At 44.0% G+C, this 21,690-nt stretch overlaps 1 protein-coding gene and 1 long non-coding RNA gene across 3 annotated transcripts in view; one reads left to right on the top strand and one right to left on the bottom strand.

Moving 5' to 3' along the window:
- TEX14 (testis expressed 14, intercellular bridge forming factor) overlaps positions 1–21,690 on the bottom strand; it is a 108,969-nt gene that overhangs the window by 21,783 nt on the left and 65,496 nt on the right. Inside the window, exons 14-21 of one of the 2 annotated variants that reach the window (XM_054537034.2) lie at positions 20,582–21,372; positions 15,242–15,348; positions 9,586–9,711; positions 9,271–9,356; positions 7,481–7,762; positions 6,179–6,279; positions 3,277–3,396; positions 1,333–1,399 (exon numbers count right to left, since the gene is read on the bottom strand). In XM_054537034.2, coding sequence (XP_054393009.1) covers positions 1,333–1,399; positions 3,277–3,396; positions 6,179–6,279; positions 7,481–7,762; positions 9,271–9,356; positions 9,586–9,711; positions 15,242–15,348; positions 20,582–21,372 — 1,680 coding nt within the window. Of the gene's footprint in view, positions 1–1,332; positions 1,400–3,276; positions 3,397–6,178; positions 6,280–7,480; positions 7,763–9,270; positions 9,357–9,585; positions 9,712–15,241; positions 15,349–20,458; positions 21,373–21,690 lie in introns of both variants that reach the window. The other variant, XM_054537035.2, reaches the window with a different exon arrangement.
- Positions 1–21,690, top strand: part of LOC129051396 (uncharacterized) — a 75,353-nt gene that overhangs the window by 34,006 nt on the left and 19,657 nt on the right. The window lies entirely within an intron of this gene.

The raw sequence follows: 21,690 nt of genomic DNA, 5'->3' as shown, positions 1-21,690 counted from the left end.
AGCTTAGAGACTTTAGAGTCCGACCCTCTCCTTTACTTTATACCAGGGGAAAGTAGGGCCCTGGGGTGAAGTGACTTGCTGAAGGTTATGCAGAAAAAGTCAGTGGCAGAATGGGGCTTGGAACCTAGCATGCTGCATCCTGTACCCCTGTTGTGTCCTCTGATGTGGAAGGGGATATACATCAGAGCACTAGATGGAAAAGGGGGCAGAGAGGGGCAGAAAGAAGTGAATGGAGTAGAAATCAGAGACTTTTTCACACACTTCAGATGTCTGTATCAAACTAGCTCTGGTTATCTGACCTGTCTGCCCTAAACTTTTCCATCCCACTCAACTCACCCCCAATACAAGTTAAGTGGCCACATACAAGGCAGGTCCAAAAAAGAGGCTCTGCAGGAAGAGGTGGGTGGCCCAAGGCTCTGGAGACTTTTAATACATATTATGCTGAGACTTTAACTACAAGTTGATCTAAAAGCTTACAGCTTCTTAAAATGCTCCCAACTCTGGCAGGGGCCTACACAAGGCTACAGTTGGAAGCTGGAGTATGCAGTAGAGGAAGGGAGTAAGTTCATAACACCACGCTGTTTGGGTTTAGACGGTTGAGACATGACCATGGATAGCTACACAGGTTGGTAGGTGGATAACTCTAGTTTTAAAATAGATGAGTACATAACTTAAAAGAACAAGAGTACACAATTTTAAAAACGTAACAAAGCCAACAGTTAACTTATTATCTGTCTGGTGCCACATCCCTGGCTACTGATCCAAGGCTACCTTCTCATCTAATAGAAAGCCCCTGCTAAGTTATATAGAACCCAAGGCCCCCCAGGTGGTAGATGTTAAGTTGAATCTGCATTGTTAACTGTTACTAACTCTTTGCTAAGATGCTAAGCAAGCAAAGGAAAATGCTGGTGACACTGCCTTCTGGGGAGAAGAAATACATGGAAACCTAGTTCTAATTTTGTTATGTTAATAACCAGCTATGTAGCTTGGGCAAATCCCCCAGGTCAGCTTAGCAAAGATAACCGCACTTGCTATGTGGCACACCAAGGAGCCTGAAAGCTTGAGAGACCAAAGGGGGAAAAAGCAGTGACTACAACATATGCTATAAGGGGAGGTATAAATAATACAACACGTGGATGTCATGAGGTTGGTGAGGAGCAAGGGATTTGTTCTATTGAGGAGAAATCATTGAACCTTGGTTTTCTCAACCATATAATGAAAGGTTTGGACGAGGCTGTCCCTCAGGATCCCCCCAGCTCTAAACATCTGTGATCCAACAGAAGAAAGTGAAGGGAAGTGATTCTCAAGGAATCTTCCCTAAGGGCTTATTACCGGAGACTTGAGGTTGGGCAAATGCACCTTGTATTCCTTCAAAGTCCTCTTCTATGGGACTCAAGGTCTAAAAAAGAACAAAAGAAAAGCAAAGAAAGGAGGTTCACTGGAGGCAGACATATTAAAAGGTCAATAATTGCTTGATGTTCTTAAATCTTGAAAATCTTCATAAGATCCCTGCATCTTTATAGAAAAAGCACAAACTTGCTTCCTAGATATTAAGTACTTATTTGTACCATATGTCCTCTCCTCAGTAAGTCCTCCCTCACCTCCCATTGTGAAGAGGAATTATGTGACTCCCCCTCCTTATATCACTATCCCTATTCAAAACAATCTTCCAACAAAGATATTTTGGTTCTTGGGAGCTTTATCAGAAGAGCTAAAGAAGGCTTAAAAGCTGGCCCGGTCTGCAAAACTACTCTATGAGGTAAGAAGTCAGAACAATGGTTCCTTTTGGAAGAGGCAGTGACTGGATGGGAGCACAAGGGGTCTTTTGGGGACTAGTAATGTTTCATTTCCTTTTTTTCAAACAAAGTCTTGCTATGTTGCTCAAGCTGTTCTCAAACTCCTGAGCTCAAGCAATCCTCCCACCTCAGCCTCCTAAAGTGTTGTGATTATAGACATGAGGCACCACACCTAGCTAAAATTATATATATATTTTTTGAGACGGAGTCTCACTCTGTGCCCAGGCTGGAGTGCAGTGGCACGATCTCAGCTCACTGCAACCTCTGTCCCCCGGGTTCAAGCGATTCTCCTGCCTCAGCCTCCCAAGTAGCTGGGAATACAGGCACCTGCCACTGCGCCCGGTTAATTTTGTATTTTTAGTAGAGACGGGGTTTCACCATCTTGGCCAGGCTGGTCTTGAACTTCTGACCTCACGATCCACCCACCTCGGCCTCCCCAAGTGCTGGGATTACAGGCGTGAGCTACCGCGCCTGGCCTGAAATTACATCTTTGATGCATCCTAGAATTCTTATCAGTCAAATACTGTGATTGACACAATCCTCCCTTTCACATAGGTAAAAGATCCCAAAAAGGTGCCAAGTTAGCAGGGAGGTAGGGTGGAAAATAAGTAAATAAGAGAATTCAACAAAATTCATTTTACAAATGAAAATACTCTGTACAGCAGGTTCTTGTAAAAGCTAGGCAGACTCCCAAGAAAACTTGGTATATTGGACAGTCTCATATTTGTTGCTGAATCCTTGCCTCAATACTGGCTCTCCCATCACTAAAACTTGGCAGGTTGGAGTTAATTAATTCCGTACATCTGCAGAACACCAGTCTTCCTCAGAGAGAGGAATGATAGCCTCGTCCCTTCCCATTAGGAAGTATGAATTAGGTAGCATGAATAAAAATGTTTTGAGCCAGGCATGGTGGCTCACGCCTGTAATCCCAGCATTTTGCGAGGCCGAGGTGGGCGGATCACGAGTTCAGGAGTTTGAGACCAGCCCGACCAACGTGGTGAAACTCCATCTCTACTAAAAATACAAAAATTCGCCGGGTGTGATGGCGCATGCCTGTAATCCCAGCTACTCAGGAGGCTAAGGCAGGAGAGTCGCTTGAACCCAGGAGGCAGAGGACGCAGTGAGCCGGGATCACACCACTGCACTCCAGCCTGGGTGACAGAGCGAGACTCTGTCTCAAAAATTAAAAAAAAAAAAAAAAGTTTTGAATAAAAAGTACAAAGTGCTGTATAAATGCAGTAACCACAATTTTGGGAGAAACTGCACATGACTTCCCATCCTCAAAAATAAAAAAAATTTCAGATGTTTTTCAAAACACTTATGAATGCATGGGTTCATATCATACTCCTAACACCAAAAAAGGTATAAAAAACCCTGGTAGACATTACATACTTTGATATGTAAGCTATTTTTCTCAATAAAAGAAATAAGGCAATGGAGAAAGGTGAAAAGGTACTTTACCCTGAACTGCGTTTTTTACCTCTAGAGCTAAGTTTTCTTGAGCAGTCGAGGAGTAAAAATATTCATCGTCTGGAGTTAAAAATTCATCTGTTATGTCCTCAGAAGACTCTGGTGAACAAGTTGATTGCATGGACTGATGCTATTAATAATGTAGGAAATCACTTTTAAGTTGCTGTTCATTGTAACCAAATCCCTTTATAGTTGGATGCAGTGTTAACAAGGGGGTTATCTAACACTACCCAGCAGTCAGTGTGACACTCTGAGCTGACTCTCCCTACCTCTTTGTGCATGTGCCTCTGCCTTCCCTTCCTGGTGGGGAAAAGCAGCTGTTAACTGCCTGGAATAGCATGAAGGAATGCTAATCCTGAGCCTCAGCAGCATCACCTGCAGAGTGGGTGGAGATGAGGTGACCGTCCTATTCTAATATTCTAAATAAGGAGAAAGGCCCTAGTCAACTCAAGTTGAGGACTGAATTTAAACACCCTGATCCCTCATAGGCAGAGACATAGCCCATGTGTTGGCATCATCTTACAGATGAGGAGGCTGCGGCTACTCAGAACCTGTGAGTCCCTTGAGTATTACAGGTTAAAGGCAAATGAAGAAGCATTTTAAAAACAGCAATGTACTCTCAATAATAAAAATAAAATAGTAAAAAACAGCAAATTTATATTTACTTATTTATTTTTCTGAGATGGAGTCTCTCTCTGTCACTCAGACTGGAGTGCAGAGGTGCGATCTTGGCTCACTGCAACATCCACCTCCCAGGTTCAAGTGATTCTCCTGCCTCAGCCTCCTGAGTAGCTGGGACTATAGCCATGTGCCACCATGCCCAGCTAATTTTTGTATTTTTAGCAGAGACGGGTTTCACTATGTTGGCCAAACTGGTCTTGAACTCCTGACTTCGTGATCTGCCTGCCTCTGCCTCCCAAAGTGCTGGGATTACAGACATGAGCCACCATGCCCGGCCTGCAAATTTCTTTCTTTCTTTCTTTCTTTTTTTTTTTTTTGAGACAGAGTCTTCCTTTGTCACCCAGGCTGGAGTGCAGTGGCATGATCTCGGCTCACTGTAGGCTCTGCCTCTGGGGTTCCAGTGATTCTCCTGCCTCAGCTTCCCGAGTAGCTGGGATCACAGGTGTGCGCCACCACGCCTGTCTACTTTTTGTATTTTTAGTAGAGATGGGGTTTCACCATGTTGGCATGGCTGGTCTCAAACTCCTGACCTCAAGTGATCCTCCCACCTTGGCCTCTCAAAGTGCTGGGATTATAGGTGTGAGCCACCACGACCGGCCTGCAAATTTATTTCTTTAGCATCTCTGCTCCACCCCTTTTTTCCTGCTTATTTTGCAATATTCAGGACCTGATTACCATGTGGCCAAATGGCTTACTTCAGTCTTTTTTTTTTTGAGACAGGGTCTCATTTGGTCCACCCAGGCTAGAGTACAGTGGCGCAATGACAGCTCACTGCAGCCTTGAACTCCTGGGCTCAAGTGATCCTCCTGCCTCAGCCTCCCGAGTAGCTGAGAGTACAGGTGCACACTATCATGCCTGGCTAATTTTTATTTATTTATTTTTAGACAGGGTCTCACTCTGTCTCCCAGGCTGGAGTGCAGTGGCGTGATCATGGCTCACTGCAGCCTCAACCTCCCCAGACTCAGGTGATCCTCCCACTTCAGCCTCCCAAGTAGCTGGGACTACAGGCATGCACCATATCCAGCTAACTTTTGTATCTTTTGTAGAGATGGGGTCTTGCCATGTTGCCAAGACTGGTCTCAAACTCCTGGACTCAAGTGATCTGCCCACCTTGGCCTCCCAAAGGGCTGGGATTACAGGAGTGAGCCACTGCACTCAGCTGATTTTTACATTTTTTTGTAGGCAGGGTCATACTATGGTGCCCAGCCTGGTCTTGAACTCCCGGCTTTAAGTGATCCTCCAGCTTCAGCCTCCCAATGTGCTGGAATTATAGGTGTGAGCCACTACACCCAAACTTCAGTGATCTCTTGGCAGAGATTTTGTGACTAATTTCCTCGGACACTGCTTTTTGCCACACACTTCCCTTCCTGTGCACTTAACAGCTGCTCCTCTTTACCTCTCATCAAACTGAATTTGAGTCCTGGCCTCCGGCAGACATTCCCCACTTTTCTGCCTAGGCCTGCTTCTCCAGCTCAGCCAGTATGGTTAATATGACTGTTCTTCCAGCCCTCAAGTCAGAGAAAGAATAAGTTGATCTTATGAATGGTTCGTATGCCATGATTAAATACAATAGGTCAAAAGACCTTACATTTTATCACTATTGTATTCATATATTGTATCATTCTCAATTGCTGTCTATATTCTTTAAATGATTGCAATCCCATGTCAATGACAATAAAAAAATTTTGGTTTCTTAGTCTGGCTGCGCTATGGCCTAGAGTGTGTTAAAGCCCTGAAGCAAGGCTGTAACTGCAGTGGAAATGCAAATAGATCCTGCTGAGGTGCAGTTGTCAGGCACAAACACATCACTTCCATTGAGCTGGGTGCTGAGTTTGGCCCTTAGAGGATATTCCAGGTGAAGGTACTCTCATAGCAACCCTGCCCTTGCTTTTCCTACTCCTAACTGACCTCAGTCCCCTGCTGGGAAGGAGCTTTGCCCTAGTTTTGTTTACCCAACTATGCCAGAAACTCACGTGCCAAAGCTGAAACTGACACTTTTCTGTACGCTCCCAATCTCCAGGATACACAATTCATTGAGTTGAACTGACTTTTTAAAAAGTTTCAGACAGGAGGAAAGATTATTTTATTCATGTCAGTGACATGAAGGCACATGCTCCAGCCAAAAAGAACTACTATAGCTATTATTTTGGTGTCATAACACATAACAACAACTCAGTTCTATCTTATTAGATCCTTAGGTTCAACTTGGCTCTCCAGGCACTATTACTTACACTGTAAGATTTCTCTATAGCCACCGATGTGTCAGAACTTGCTTGAAAGGCTTCACTATGCTCTGGTTGCTCCTTTTGTCTGGGAGATGGGTGCCTGATACCTAATGATTGTAACATAGTCAGGGCCAAAGTCATTCAGTGATATTCAGACAACATGGAAGAGGATAAAGGTGGCATGAGAGAAGAGATGTATACATATTCTGCCAAGAGTGGCCATGTCCCATACATTAGGTTCAGTCCAGAGAGTAGAGACTGTTAGTTTAGCCTGACCCCAAAATGCAGCCCTGGATCATCTGCCCACCCATTCGAGAGTGATGCTTGACAAGAAACAGATTCTAAATAAAAATAATATCCAAGCCAATAGATTTTCTGCCTAAGACAAATGACAAGTTTAGATGTATCTTTCTTTAACTTATAAACAACTGTGAAACAATATCCCATGCCCTGATTATAAGCAAATTATCAACTGAAAATATATGGCCTTCATTTTTTTTAACCTGTAAATCTATAAACCGATGACAATAAATGTCATGTGTCTCTAGGTTCCTCCAGCATAGACTCTCCGGAAAAATTTAATGCCAGCTTAGAATACATTCTAAATAAATTCTGGGAGAATTTATTTTCAGCTTAGAATACAATGCAGAGACATGGGCAGTAGGCAGTGGTGGCCTACCTCTATCCCCAGGTAAAGAAGGCCCGATTCCTCGCCAAAACCAGGGTCAGTATGTGATTATTTTACTTCCTTTGGACAAAGGGGCCTGTTTCAGTAATATAAAAACTGATCAGTGTCTGGATCTGTTTGCCTGTGGGAAATGCAATGAGATATAGAGCTATACTGCCTTCCCCTGGAATTCAAGGTTTCCAGAAAAGTAGGAAAGGAGAGAGGACCAAACCAAAAAAAATATGCTGGAAGGTTTACTTTTTTGAGAGCTGATAACTTTTTTTTAACTTTTATTTTTATTTTGAGACAGGGTCTCACTGTCACCCAAGCTGGAGTGCAGTTTCATGATCACGGCTCACTGCAACCTCCACCTCTCAGGTCCAAGTGATCCTCCCACCTCAGCCTCCTGGGTACCTGGAACTAGAGGCGTGTGCCACCACGCCCAGCTAATGTCTTGTATATATTTTTTTTTTTTTTTTAGAGACCAGGTTTCATCATGTTGACCAGGCTGGTCCCGAATTCCTGGGCTCAGGTGATCTGCTCACCTTACCTCCCAAAGTGCTGGAATTACAGGCTGAGCCACCTCGCCTGACTGATACTTGATTGAGTTCACCTATCCTGATTCCCGCAAGTGAACTTACTGGTGAAGCTTCCAGGCCTGGGCTGTCTGCCATGCTGGTCACTGTCACAGTCATTGTTGCCCGTCTTGTCAAACTTGCCATTTCCTCTGGGCTCATCATTTTCCCTATGATACTCAATAACTTGCTGCCAATCCGTGTTTTCCGGGCTCCTAATGGGGGGCTGCAGTAGGGCGTCGGGCTCATTTTCAGCCTCGCTCTCTAAAGTCAGACTACTCTGAGGATGCCAAGGAGGTACTGTGAGCTGTCCAGTAGCTGCTTTCTTTGCCATTTCTTTCACCTCCACTGTGCACAAGAGAAAGCAGCATTTAAAACATCACTGTAAACATTGGAAACACAGGCTTTCATCTAAAAGAAATACATAATACTATTATAACTCATACTGTAACAGTAATTGCCTTTTTACAGTTGCGTCATCCTTAGCTTGCCCTGTGTGGCTTGAATGGGAGGTGAGGGGAGAATCGATGACAGAGAGAGAGAAGGGAATTTCAGTTAGTTATCCCAAACAACAGCCCTTGTTGCTGACTTCCAGGGTGAAAGGCAGCAAAAAACTTACAGATAGACCCTCTTCCTGTGAAGTTTTAACAGGAAAAATGACATCTATAGTTCTCAGTGTGTAATAATAGAAAGTATTCTATTTGAGTTTGTCTAGTCTTTCCAGACTACACTGAGCTCATATTTTTAGAGTGCATACATATATGCATGTTTTCATTTCAAATGCTGTAGAACACTTCTGCTAATGTCACTTACGACTAGCATTAAAAATAGACATTATATCCTTTAAGCCTATAAGAGAAAACTCATACAAAGAATAATGCCCACAGGATATGAGAGTGACACTGCATACTCTCCACTTTTATAATGTTATATAGTAAATATCTATGTAGCAGTTCCTCAAATAATGTCATTTTATTCAACATTGTTTCGTTGTAACTCTGATAAGAAAAAAAAAAAAAAAAACAATCAATTCCCAGCTGGGGCCACTGTCTGTGTGGCACTTGCGTATTCTCCCCATATCTGCATGGGTTTTTTCCAGGTAGTCCGGTTTCCTCCCACATCCCAAAGATGTGCACGTTAGGTGAACTAGTGTGTCGAAGTTGCCCCAGTGTGTGTGAGTGGGAGTGTGTGAGTACACTCTGCAATGGAATGGTGTCTGTCTAGGGCTGGTTCCCTCCTTGTACCCTGAGTTGCCAGGATAGGTTCCAGCCACCTGTGACCCTGAACTAGAATAAACAGGTAATTACTTATCTTACTTGTTTTTATTAATCTCTCTTAAATGTGTACATAGCTCACATTTATTTCAATGTTTAATATTAGAAGTGTTTTGGTCTTTATTTAGAAGTATGGTGATGTATTTGTGACCAGAAATATGCTATAGGAACTTAACTCTTACTTATATCAATTAGCCCATGGTAAAATTGGTTTTGTTATACATCATTTTGCTTAAAGTCGTAGTTTGCTTAAAGTCATTGTCATTTCCTATTAACAGTATAAAGTGAGGACTTATTGTATTGTGTACTGTTTTGTTACATTTCTTATACAATATACATTTATATATTAGAAATATTTCCTATAAAGTCTAGAAATTTAAAAAAAAAAGCATTTCCCTTCTGAAGTCTGTAGTCAGAAGGGCCCTGCTTTTAAAATGAAATACAATAAAAGAAAAAAATTCAGAAGGACATTGCTATGGTTCTAAATGTGCAACACAGGTTGTGTACTTAGAAATATCAACCACATTAGAAATATACTTTAAATTTCATTTTGTCTAATAAAACCCATGACTTTATACTCACTTTTCCATTTTAAGTGTACCTTTCCATCATCTTTATTTCTGGACTCTGCATTATAGATTTCAGAAGAAACAGGTTCCACACTCATCCTGAATTGCACGGGTTTTTTGGAGGTAGGGGGAGCAGGGTGGACACAAACACATCAGTTTGCTCAAGTTCTTGACAGAACCGAAAGCCCACCAGCCCATCCAGAGGACCTGTTCCCTACTCCCTAAGCCATTCCTAGAGTTGCACTGACCCCTTTGCACCAGCAGAGGGTGCCAGAACCCGCCCCCACCCCGGCTCCACCACCAGTTTCCAGTCCACAAGGATCCTTACCTGGTAGAGTCCCAGTGACAGCTGGGTGACGCAGAAGGTCCCTGAGGGCGGCCTGACAGAGTGAAGAGTGCACTATTAAACTGTGTGGCTTTGGCTTGGGCAGTGGACTCTCTAGGTCTTCCCCGGCTAAGAAATGAAAGGACTGAGCTATAAGATCTCTTAAGAGTATTTTTAGTTTCTAAGTTTAGATTTCATGATTATAAAAGTGCTCTTGGGAGATTTTCAGAGGTAGAAGAAACCCAGAGTTGAAGCGCAGTTTCACAAGACACAATCCCTGGGCTGTTGCAGAGTCTCCCCTGCAAATGCCACAAATCACAGGTGATGGTTCAGGTTAGGGTTCTGCTCCTGCCCGTCCATCAGAATTCTCTGGTAACAGGCCCACCTTCATATCAGTGACAACACAATAACATTTGTAGTTGTTGAGACAGAGTCTCAGTCTGTCGCCCAGGAGTGCAGTGGTACGACCTCGGCTCACTGCAACCTCCGCCTCCTGGGTTCAAGCGATTCTCATGCCTCAGCTTCCCAAGTAGCTGGGATTACACATGCACACCACCATGCCCGGCTAATTTTTGTATTTTTAGTAGAAAATTAGTTGCCCAGGCTGGTCTCGAACTCCTTATCTCAAGTGATCCACCCACCTCGGCCTCCCAAAGTGCTAGGATTACAGGTGTGAGCCACCATGCCCGGCCTAACATTTGTAAAAACAGTCTTAAGGCATCAGAGATCCTGAAGAACATTCAGAGACCTTCAATCTAGTCCCACTGAATTCTAGACCCTGACCTACCACTAGGTTACTATCTGACTTTGGCAAACATCAATCTCTCTAGGCCAAGACTTCCTCATTTGCAACATAAGGGCGTCTTTTTTTCCTCTAAATATCCCATAACTAGCCAGGATGGTGGCTCAGGTCTGTAGTCTCAGCTACTTGGGAGGCTAAGGCAGGAGGATTACTTGAGCTCAAGAGGTCAAGGCCAGCTTGTACAACATAGTGAAACCCTGTCTCCAGAAAAAAAATAAATAAAGTTTATAAATATCTCATGAACATGTACATTTTATCATCTATTCAATTAACTTTTCAAAAACGCATGAACTGGCTGGGTGCGGTAGCTCACGCCTGTAATCCCAGCACTTTGGGAGGCCAGGGCAGGCGGAGGCCAGGAGTTGAGGTGAGCCTGGCCAACATGGTGAAAACTCTATACTAAAAAAACAAAAAATTAGCTAGGCATGGTGGTACATGCCTGTAATACCAACTACTCAGGTGGCTGAGGCATGAGAATTGCTTGAACCCGGGAGGCAGAGGTTGTAGTGAGCTGAGATCACACCACTGCACTCCAGCCTGGGTGACAGAGCGAGACTCTATTTCCAAAGAAAAAAAAGTGTAGGCTGGGTATAGTGGTTCACGCCTGTAATCCCAGCACTTTGGGAGACTGGGGCAGGTAAATCACGAGGTCAGGAGTTCAAGACCAGCCTGGCTAACATGGTGAAACCCCGTTTCTCCTAAAAATACAAAAAATTAGCTGGGCATGGTGGCGGGCACCTGTAATCCCAGCTACTTGGGAGGCTGAGGCAGGAGAATCTCTTGAACCCGGGAGGCGGAGTTTGCATTGAGCCAAGATCAGGCTACTGCGCTCCAGCTTGGGCAACAGTGTGAGACTCCATCTCAAAAAACGAAAAAAAAAAAAAAAGAAAAAAAGTGTGTGCTCTGTGGCACAGATATGAATTCCCTGTTATCTAGAATGCCCTATTCTACAGCTGGACCAGAAAGCAGAGAGACTGCTGAATCAGAGAGGGTAGATCTGATCAGCTTCCTTTTGAAAAAAATAAAATTTTTTGGAGACAGGGTCTGACTCTGTCACTAGGCTGGAGTACAGTGGCACAATCACAGATTACTGCAGGCTCAACTTCCCAGGCTCCAGCGATCCTCCCACCTCAGCCTCCCAAGTAGCTGGGACCACAGGCACCTGCCACCACAGCCAGCTAGTTTTTGTATTTTTGGTAGGGATGAAGTCACACAATGTTTGTTGCCCAGGGTGGTCTCAAACTCCCAGACTTCAAGCGACCCTCACACTTTGGCCCCATAAAGTGAACTGAGATTGGCCAGGCGTGGTGGCTCACGCCTGTAATCCCAGCACTTTGGGAGGCCATGGTGGGCAGATCACAAGGTCAAGAGATGGAGACCATCCTGGACAACATGGTGAAATCTCGTCTCTACTAAAAATACAAAAATTAGCCAGGCGTGGTGGTGCACGCCTGTAATCCCAGCTACTCAGGAGGCTGAGACAGGAGAATCGCTTGAACCCAGGAGGCGGAGGTTGCAGTGAGCTGAGTTTGCGCCACTGCACTCCAGCCTGGCGACATAGCAAGACTCTGTGTCAAAAAAACAAACAAACAAACAAAAAAAACCAACCATGAACTGAGATTGCGCCACTGCAAGGAAGCCTGGGCGACAGAGTGAGACCCTGTCTTAAAAAGGGGGGGACAAAGAATCCTTAAAATCTTCAAACCCTTTGACCAAGTAATTCTGCTTCTGAGAATCTATCCTGAGGAAATAATCCAAAATGCAAAAACAAAGCATTATTCACAAGTAACTGTGTCCCTATTCATAATAGAATAAAGAATAAAGCAACCTAAAATTTAACAATAGGTGAAATCCAACTATTTTTGTTGTTGTTGTTGTTGTTGTTTGAGACAGGGTCTTATTCTGTCGCCCAAACTGGAATGCAGTGGCATAATCATGGCACTGCAGCCTTGACCTTTCCAGGATCAGATGATCCTCCCACCTCAGCCTCCCAAGTAGGAGAGGGTGTGGGTCTGTAGCCGCACACCACCATGCCTGGCTAATTTTTTGTAGAGATGTTTTGCCATGTTTCCCAGGGTAGTCTCCAATTCCTGGGCTCAAGTGATCTGCCTGTCTTGGCTTCCGAAAGTGCTGGGATTACAGGTGGGAGCCGCTTTGCCCAGCCCAACAATTTCAAAATAAGTTTACAGGGTTTTTTTTTTTTTTTAATAACATAATGTTTACATTCTAATGCAAAGTGAAAAATCAGGATATAAAATTGCTTACACATATCAAAATTGTCACTTTTTTTTTTTAAGCACACAAAAAGACTAGAGGAACAGGTAGAAAAATGTCAAACTTTTCTTTGGTCTGTTTTTTGTACTTCTGAGGGAAGAGGGTGCTGAGCAGAAGAGGCCACAACAACTATGGGTTTTTCTTTGTCATCTAATGGCTATGTCATCCCATTTGCTTCTATCAGTGGTGTGAGTGCCAAACACTCTGATGCCAGCTAGGTAGTTCTTCATTATTCCCTTCATAGGAATAAAATCCACTGATCTAAAATGTCTGGCCGGGCGCGGTGGCTCACGCCTGTAATCCCAACACTTTGTGAGGCCAAGGTGGGTGGATCACCTGAGGTCGGGAGTTTGAGACCAGCCTGACCAACATGGAGAAACTCTGTCTCTACTAAAAAATACAAAATTAGCCGGGCGTGGTGGTGCATGTCTGTAATCCCAGCTACTTGGGAGGATGAGGCAGAAGAATCGCTTGAACCTGGGAGGTGGAGGTTGCAGTGAGCCAATATCGCGCCATTGCACTCCAGCCTGGGGAACAAGAGCAAAACTCCATTTCAAAAATATAAAAAATAAATAAATAAAATGTCTGGACATTTTCCTTCATTCTCCCTTATGTACATATTTGCCAACACGAAACAAACAGCAAACTCATCATTAGTCTCAATCACCACTAGGGGGAGGAATAAAAAGTGTTTTTTTTCCAGGAGAACTGACTTCAAAGTTGTGGATTAGTGCTACCATTTATCTATAGAAAAAAAAAACAAAACCTAAAACTGATATACTAGTCTGCCTTGAAAAACATACATTGGCTGGGCGTGGTGACTCACACCTATAATCCCAGTACTTTGGGAGGCTGAGGTGGGTGGATCACCTGAGGTCAGGAGTTCAAGACCAGCCTGGCCAACATGGTGAAACCCCATCTCTACTAAAAATACAAAAAATTAGCTGGGCATGGTGGTGGGCACCTGTAATCCCAGCTACTCAGGAGGCTGAGACAGGAGGATCGCTTGAACCCGGGAGGCGGAGGTTGCAGTGAGTCGAGATCACGCCACTACACTCTATCTAGCCTGGGCAACAAGAGTGAAACTCCGTCTCAAAAAAAAAAAAAAAAAGAAAGAAAGAAAAAAAAAATTTATTGCCCTTTTAGTAATTCCCTTACTTATAATACCTAAGTAAATTTAAACCAAAAAAAATTTTTAGTAAATTTTTTAAAAATTAAAAAAAATTCCCACACACCAAATAAATTTGTTTTGCTTAAGTTCGTTCTTTATTTATTTAATTTTTTTTTTTTGAGTCAGAATCTCACTCTGTTGCCAAGGCTGGAGTGCAGTGGTGCCATCTCAGCTCACTGCAACTTCTGCCTCCTTGGTTCCAGCGATTCTTTTTTTGTTGTTTTTTTTTTTTTGAGACGGAGTCTTGCTCTGTCGCCCAGGCTGGAGTGCAGTGGCGCGATCTCCTCTCACTGCAAGCTCTGCTTCCTGGGTTCATGCCATTTTCCTGCCTCAGCCTCCTGAGTAGCTGGGACTATAGGTGCCCGCCACCACGCCTGGCTAATTTTTTGTATTTTTAGTAGAGACGGGGTGTCACCATGTTAGCCAGGATGGTCTCGATCTCCTGACCTCGTGATCTGCCTGCCTCGGCCTCCCAAAGCGCTGGGATTACAGGTGTGAGCCACTGCGCCCAGCTGTTCAAGCTATTGTTGAGCTTCCACCTCCCGAGTAGCTGGGATTACAGGTGCCCACCACCACGCCCGGCTAATTTATGTATTTTTAGTAAAGACGGGGTTTCACCATGTTGGGCAGGCTGCTCTAGAACTCCTGACCTCAAGCGATCCGCCCACCTTGGCCTCCCAAAGTGCTAGGATTACAGGCGTGACCCACCACACTTGGCCTGTTTTACTTAAGCTCTTTAAAACTCAGCATGTGTGTGTGTATGTATGAATATATGTATGTATGTATGCATATGCACGAATATATGTGTATATGCATATATATGCATGAATACATATATACATATGTGTGCATGAATACATACATATACATATATGTATGAATATATTATATATACATATATGTGTATGAATATATATACAAACATACACACACTCTTCTTCCAGTAATTTGTGCTAAAGTCAATTCATTTCATTCATCTGGCTGGAAATCACACACCCCAAGGTGATAGTGATGTTGTTCAACTCTCTCTCTGGAGTCAGTGACACTTACTTTAAACAACCTTGGTTTCCAATTAGTTTAGTTTCTGGAGCACTAGTAAATGGAATACTTGGTGTTTGTTTTTATAAGAAAAACTATCTGGGCAGTTGTGGAAAGGCAAGATGCTTTGCTTCTAACAACTGATGAATTCTGTCTGATTAACCTGCCAGCCACTTGGGCTTTGATGTCTCCTCAAGTTCCCATGACACTGCTCTTCCTACTCACTCAGTGGGAGAACCTGCCAATCTGCATTGCTCTTCTTCATCACTCACAGTCCTTTTGTCACTAGACATAAGAAGATCACTGAGTGGCCTCAGAGACACACAGAAGTCTAAAGGCATAGTGACATTAAGAACAACAAAATGTTGACCCACCTACTGGTATTTTGGATCCTGCTTGTTTCCAAACTGTCCTTGGCTCCTTGAGTGCACTGAAATTGTTCATCTGTGTTCTGTTTTCCAGGGTCACAAAGAGTCAGCAGCTTAAAAAAGCAATAAACATGTTTCAGGGCTTTGATGAGAGAATTCCCATTCTCTTCACTGTCACACTATTTTCAAAGCCATTCTTGCTAAATGTATAGAAATAACCAGACCTACCAGGATTTCCCTTTGCATGTTTCCTATCTGCTAACCCATCTCTTATCTGGAGGTCTTTTTTTGTTCTGTTTTTATTTTGAGACGGAGTCTGGCTCTGTCGCCAGGCTGGAGTGCAGTGGCAAGATCCTGGCTCACTGCAACCTCTGCCTCTCGGGTTCAAGAGATTCTCCTGCCTCAGCCTCCCGAGTAGCTGGGACTACAGGCGCACACCACCACACCCAGGTAATTTTTGTATTTTTAGTAGAGACAGGGTTTCACCATGTTGGCCAGGATGGTCTCAATATCTTGACTTCGTGATCCACCCACCTCGGCCTCCCAAAGTGCTGGGATTACAGGCGTGAGCCACTGTGCCCAGTTTATCTGGAGGTCTTTACCCAGAAATGTTGGTCTCCAGGAACCTAACCCAGACAGGATACAAGTGGAGAATAAGCAGACAAGATAGAAGTAACAAAAAAAAAATCCACTTTCCTGAGCATTTTCCCCCTCCTATATGAATATGAAGACAGCAGATCTTTGTGGCAGGAGTTAAGGCCCTTGGGTTCTAGTCTAAGTGTTATTCAGACTAACTTAAGAGAATCTTTTTCTTTTTTTTTTTTTTGAGACAGGGCCTCACTCTGTTGCCCAGACTGGAGTGCAGTAACCTGGTCTCGGCTCACTGCAACCTCTGCTTCCCAGGCTCAAGAGATTCTCGTGACTCAGCCTCCTGAGTAGCTGGGATTACAGGTGTGCGCCACTATCACTCGGCTAATTTTTTATATTTCTAGTAGAGATGCGGTTTCACCATGTTGGCCAGGCTGGTCATGAACCCCTGACCTCAAATGATCCACCCTCCTCGACCTCCCAAAGTGCAGGGATTACAGGTGTGAGACACCGCACCCTGACACTAAGAATCTTGTACTTATCCATAAAATAAGACCTTGTACTTATCCATAAAATAAGAACAATAATATCTACCACTGGGGATGCTATGAAAATAAAACAGAATACAATAAAGGTTACAATACTTAGGAAACAGCAAAAGTAAAACAAATGAAAGTCTATGCTCTTTATTCAAGAGACTATTAGCTCTACTTATCCCAATTTTAACATAATTTTAACTTAGTTAATTATATTTCCTAGCCTACAGCAAATTAAAGCAACAAATACGGAGTTTGAGATGGGAGCAAGATGTGTAAAAGTGAGAAGGAGGCACAAAAAATTACTACATGCTCCCTGAAGTATAAGATCCAGAGGCCTTTGTATGGGCAAACACTCCTTAGCAGAAGCTTAAGACAGCCCTATATCATGATGCTTCACCATAACAGGTGTTCAGAAAAATACCACTGTCACTAAGAAAAGGTTAGAATATGTTTAGAATATAATCAAAATAGATATTTAGAATATCATGAAGTTTGTAACGTTTTCATTCAATATAATTAAAATTTTAAGAACTAAGAAATTAAAGAAAAAAACTTCAATTGTCTGAAAAATGCATTTAGATGGAGATGGCTCTTTCCCTGAGGCTAGAAAAAAAGGGTGACGTTTTTAAGGAAAAAATAAATATGGTATCATTGTTTTATATCCTATGTACTAGTAGATGGTTTCCAGCAGTGGCCACCATCAATTCCCTCCTGTCCACCCTGCCACACCTCCTATAAGGAGCTAGAGTCTATTTCCCCACCCAGTGAATCTGGGCTGGCCTCGTGACTTTCTTCGATCAACAGAAAGCAGTGAAAGTGATACAATCCTAGGGTCAGGACTAACTTTTAAGAGGTCTGGTAGTTTTAGCTTTCACTTGCAAAGTCAGCTGCTATGCTGTAGAGAGGCTTGGGTGAGACTATTTATTGAATGACAAGTCAAGTGCAAAGAGAGGCCACCTGGAGGAGCTCAAGGTACCAGACATGTAAGTAGAGGCTTCTTGGACCTTCTTGCCCAGTCCAACCTCCAGCTGACTGCAAACGAGTGATGCTAGCCAATGGCCATGTGGAACAGAAGATCCACTCAGGTGAACCTGTCAAGTTCCTGACCCACAGAATTGTGAGAAATAACAAACTATTGTTATTTTAAGCCATTAGGTTTTGGGCTTTGTTGTTGTTGCTACGCAGCAATAGATAACAAAATATAATATACAGAAAAGTTATTTCAGGCCAGGCGCGGTGGCTCACACCTGTAATCCCAACACTTTGGGAGGCCAAGGCAGGCAGATCATAAGGTCAGGAGTTTGAGACTAGCCTGGCCAATATGGTAAAACCCCATCTCTACTAAAAATACAAAAATTAGCCGGGCATGGTAGTGCACACCTGTAGTCCCAGCTACTTGGGAGGCTGAGGCAGAAGAATCGCTTGAACCCGGGAGGCAGAGGTTGCAGTGAGCTGAGATGGTGCCACTGCACTCCAGCGTGGGTGACAGAGCAAGATTCTGTCTTTAAAAATTTAAAAAAAAAAAGTGATTTCTAACAGTTTTCTAGCAAACTCTAATTTTCTATGGAAACAGAAATATCAGGATATAAGTAAATTCTTTGTGCCTTTTTTGTTTGTTTTTGAGACAGGGTCTCATTCTGTTGCCTGTGCTAGAGCGCCGGCACATGATTTCAGCTCACTGTAATCTCAACTTCCTGAGCTCAGGTGATCCTCCCACTTCAGCCTCCCAAGTAGCTGGGACTACAGGCACATGCCACCATGCCCAGCTAATTTTGACATCTTTTGTAGAAACACGATTTCGCTATGTTGCCCAGGCTGGTCTCGAACTCCTGGGCTCAAGCGATTAACCTGCCTTGGCCTCCCAAAGTGCTGGGATTACAGGTATAAACCACTGCACCTGGCTGTGTCTTCTCTTTATATAAAAACAAATGACAGCTGGGCATGGTGGCTCTTGCCTGTAATCCCAACACTTTGGGAGGCCAAGGCGGGTGGATTGCTTGAGCTCAAGAGTTTGAGAGCAGCCTGGGCAACACAGTGAAACCCCATCTCTATGAAAAAAAAAAAAAAAGATAAAGAAATAAATACCGGCCGGGCATGCTGAGACCCCATCTCTACAATTCACAAAATTAGCCGGGTGTGCTGGTACAGCCTGTAGTCCCAGCCTGTAGTCCCACCTACTCAGGGGTCTGTGGCGGGAGGATCACTTGAGTCCAGAAGATTGAGGCTGCAGTGAGCCATGACAGTGCCACTTCACTCCAGCAAAAATAAATGCCAATGCTTTTCCAAATGTTCTAAGTGAGGACTGAAGCCTCACTAAGATTCAGTATTGTACAATGAAAGAACAACAGACCAGGAGTCAGGAGACCTGCCCCTAACCAACTTGGTCCTTGGTTGTAGCACAGCAAGTTGAGGGGTGGCAGGGAGAGCTATCTGCCCTGTATAGGCAATAAAAGGGTGATATGGCCAGGCACGGTGGCTCATGCGTGTAATCCTAGCATTTTGGGAGGCTGAGGCAGGTGGATCACCTATGGTCAGGAGTTCAAGACCAGCTGGGCCAACATGGTGAAACCCTGTCTCTACTAAAAATACAAAAAATTAGCCGGGCATAGTGGCACGTGACTGTAGTCCCAGCTACTCAGGAGGCTGAGGCAGGAGAATCGCTTGAACCTGGGAGGCAGAGGTTGCAGCGAGCAGAGATCGTGCCACTGTACTCCAGCCTGGGCAACAGAGTGAGACCCCATCTCAAAATAAATAAAATAAAAATAAAAATAAAAAAGAGGATAACTGTTAAGCAGAGAATTTTAAAACAGTAACAAAAGCCAGTAAAAGTTGCCCTGCTTTTTATAACCATGGGCCAGCTATTCTAAATAATATTAGTAATAACATCCGCCTTCCAATGAGGCAAACCTCTCCTACCCCACCCGCATCTTGACATCACTGGGCCTCAGGAAGTTTACATCACTGGGCTTGAGCTTCACACTCTGTAAATTGACAGGGCTAATCCATGTCTAAGGGATCTTCCAACTCTAAAATTCTAAAATTCAAGAGGCAGCCAGCTCTCTGAGTGTGAACTTGTTCAAATTCATTAATTCATTCATCCCCTCATTCCTTCACTGACCATTTATTGAGTTCCTTCTATGTACTGGTCACCATGCTAGGTGCTGGGACACAGGAGGAGTCAGATGTTGGCCCTGTCCTTAAGGAAATTCACGGAGGAGTCTCTCTGCAAGCTATACCTCCTAGCCAGCTCCCATGGGGTCTGCTCACCTCCTCTGAGGGGTTTTCTTTGATCCACCAGGTCCCTCAGTCCCCAGCTGTTATCTGAGCTACTTATGGGCAGAGTTTGTGGCTTATTAATCATCAGAACCCACAGTCTAGGCCAGGCGAGGTGGCTCATGCCTGTAATCCCAACACTTTGGGAGGCTGAGGTGGGCAGATCACCTGAGGTCAGGAGTTCGAGATCAGCGGTGACCAACAAGAAGAAACCCCATCTCTATTAAAAATACAAAATTAGCCGGGCATGGTGGCGCATGACTGTATCCCACCCACTCGGGAGGCTGAGGCAGGAGAATCACTTGAACCCCAGAGGTGGAGGTTGTGGTGAGCCAAGATCGCGCCATTGCACTCCAACCTGGGCAACAAGAGCGAAACTCTGTCTCAAAAACAAAAACAAAAACAAAAAACCCAGAGTCTAGATAGCCTCTGGCTCTATAGATGTTTGTTGAATGAGTGAATGAATGAATAACAGCTTAGAATCGAGATTAACACCTATCCAAGATACTTTATTCAGTAAGTTGAGCCATGCAAAATTGCCAATACTTGACCATTTTAACTAATAAAACAGCAATTTAATATGGTTCAATTTGATACATACGAATTTACAGAGAAGGGCATGGGCTGTGTGTTGGGTCTGAACTGGGAGACAGAGAGTATCTACCTTGGAATTCCACCAAGGAGGACTGATTTCCCAAAGCTAAGAGCACCTTGCTATGAGTCAGTTGCATATATATGTCAGTCCCTCCACACAGGTTAGGGGCAATGTCAAACCCAGCCCTGGGGTCCTGCTTAGGCTGCCCCTTCCTCCCACTTCGGTTACCTGATGGCTCATCTCTGACTGATCCCCAGTGTTTACTTTGGAGACTTGGGTGAAAGGTTTCCAGCCACAACCATTTCTTTTCCTGGATCTTTTGCCAAAATGTCCCCCTTGAAAGTCTCTTACCATTCTTGGAAATCTTGATAGGGTTGGGTAGTTGCCACTGGTGTCTGGCTGCTGACCCCCTGAAAGCTGTAGGACAGGAGGAATATAGTTTAAAGATGGAGGGCCCACGGCCAGAGGTAACTTGTAGGCATTTGTAAACTCTCTTGAAGTGGCCCATAAAGACATGCGCTCTTCCTGCTCCTTCTGTTTCATCTCAACTTCATCTAATATCTGCTTGATATTCCTCAGCCTATCATCGTTCTCCTGCATTATTGTCTGCATAATCTTTAGATCCAGCACACACTTACTGATGAGATACTCCTCAGTCATGGACCTGTTGTTCAAATTGCTCTTGGCTTCTCTGGTTGACTCAGGAAGGCTGAGTGAACTGAGTGAACCATTTTGCCAGTCCCAGTCCTCAAAAGAGTACTCTGTCTCAGCTTTTGAAGAGCTCTCATCCTCACTGCAAAAACAACACGCCTCTCTCTCCATCTTATCCAGCTCTTCTTCCATGGATTTCAGTTCATCTACCTGGTTAGGTCCGTCTGCCTCCAAAGATGAAGCAGCTCCTGGAGGCTCTTCTATGTCATCTTCCAAAGTCAAGCAGCCTGAGTAGATCTCGTTGATTTCGAAACTGCAGAGGCTGGGCTGACCTGTGCTGGGGCTGCTGGCCTCCTCTGCCATAAATGGAGCAGGGCAAGGAGCATCTTGATTCTGAGTCTCCCTAGCCATCAGACATGGATCTGGGGCCTGAGGATCTAGTGTCCCCTCAGTGAATAAAGAGTGAACCCTTGGTGAATGAGGTTGACTGCCTATTGAAAAAAACAGCAAAATGCAACTCATTAAAATGAACATATTTGGCAGCTAAGCAGCCTTGGCTTGTTCAAGAGGCAAAGACTGTCAAAAAAAAAAAAAAAAAAAAAAAAAGCTTTTTATTTTCCCACCCCCTTCCCAGTTGTAGAAGACTACTGGATACACTCACAAAGGGTGAGGGAGTATGTGTCCCCTAGGGGAAAGCTCCTATTTTGACACGGAATGAGGCAGAAATTGTTGTCAGGGCAGGGGTCTAGCCATGGAGGAAATATTCTAAGTTTTATTGTGTGTCCAAACATGCATAACTGTCAGGACAT

Source organism: Pongo abelii, chromosome 19, assembly GCF_028885655.2.
Source record: "Pongo abelii isolate AG06213 chromosome 19, NHGRI_mPonAbe1-v2.0_pri, whole genome shotgun sequence".
In the NCBI taxonomy this organism is placed as follows: domain Eukaryota; kingdom Metazoa; phylum Chordata; class Mammalia; order Primates; family Hominidae; genus Pongo; species Pongo abelii.
Note: the sequence above shows the minus strand (reverse complement) of the source record. Positions and strands in the feature narration are given on the sequence as shown.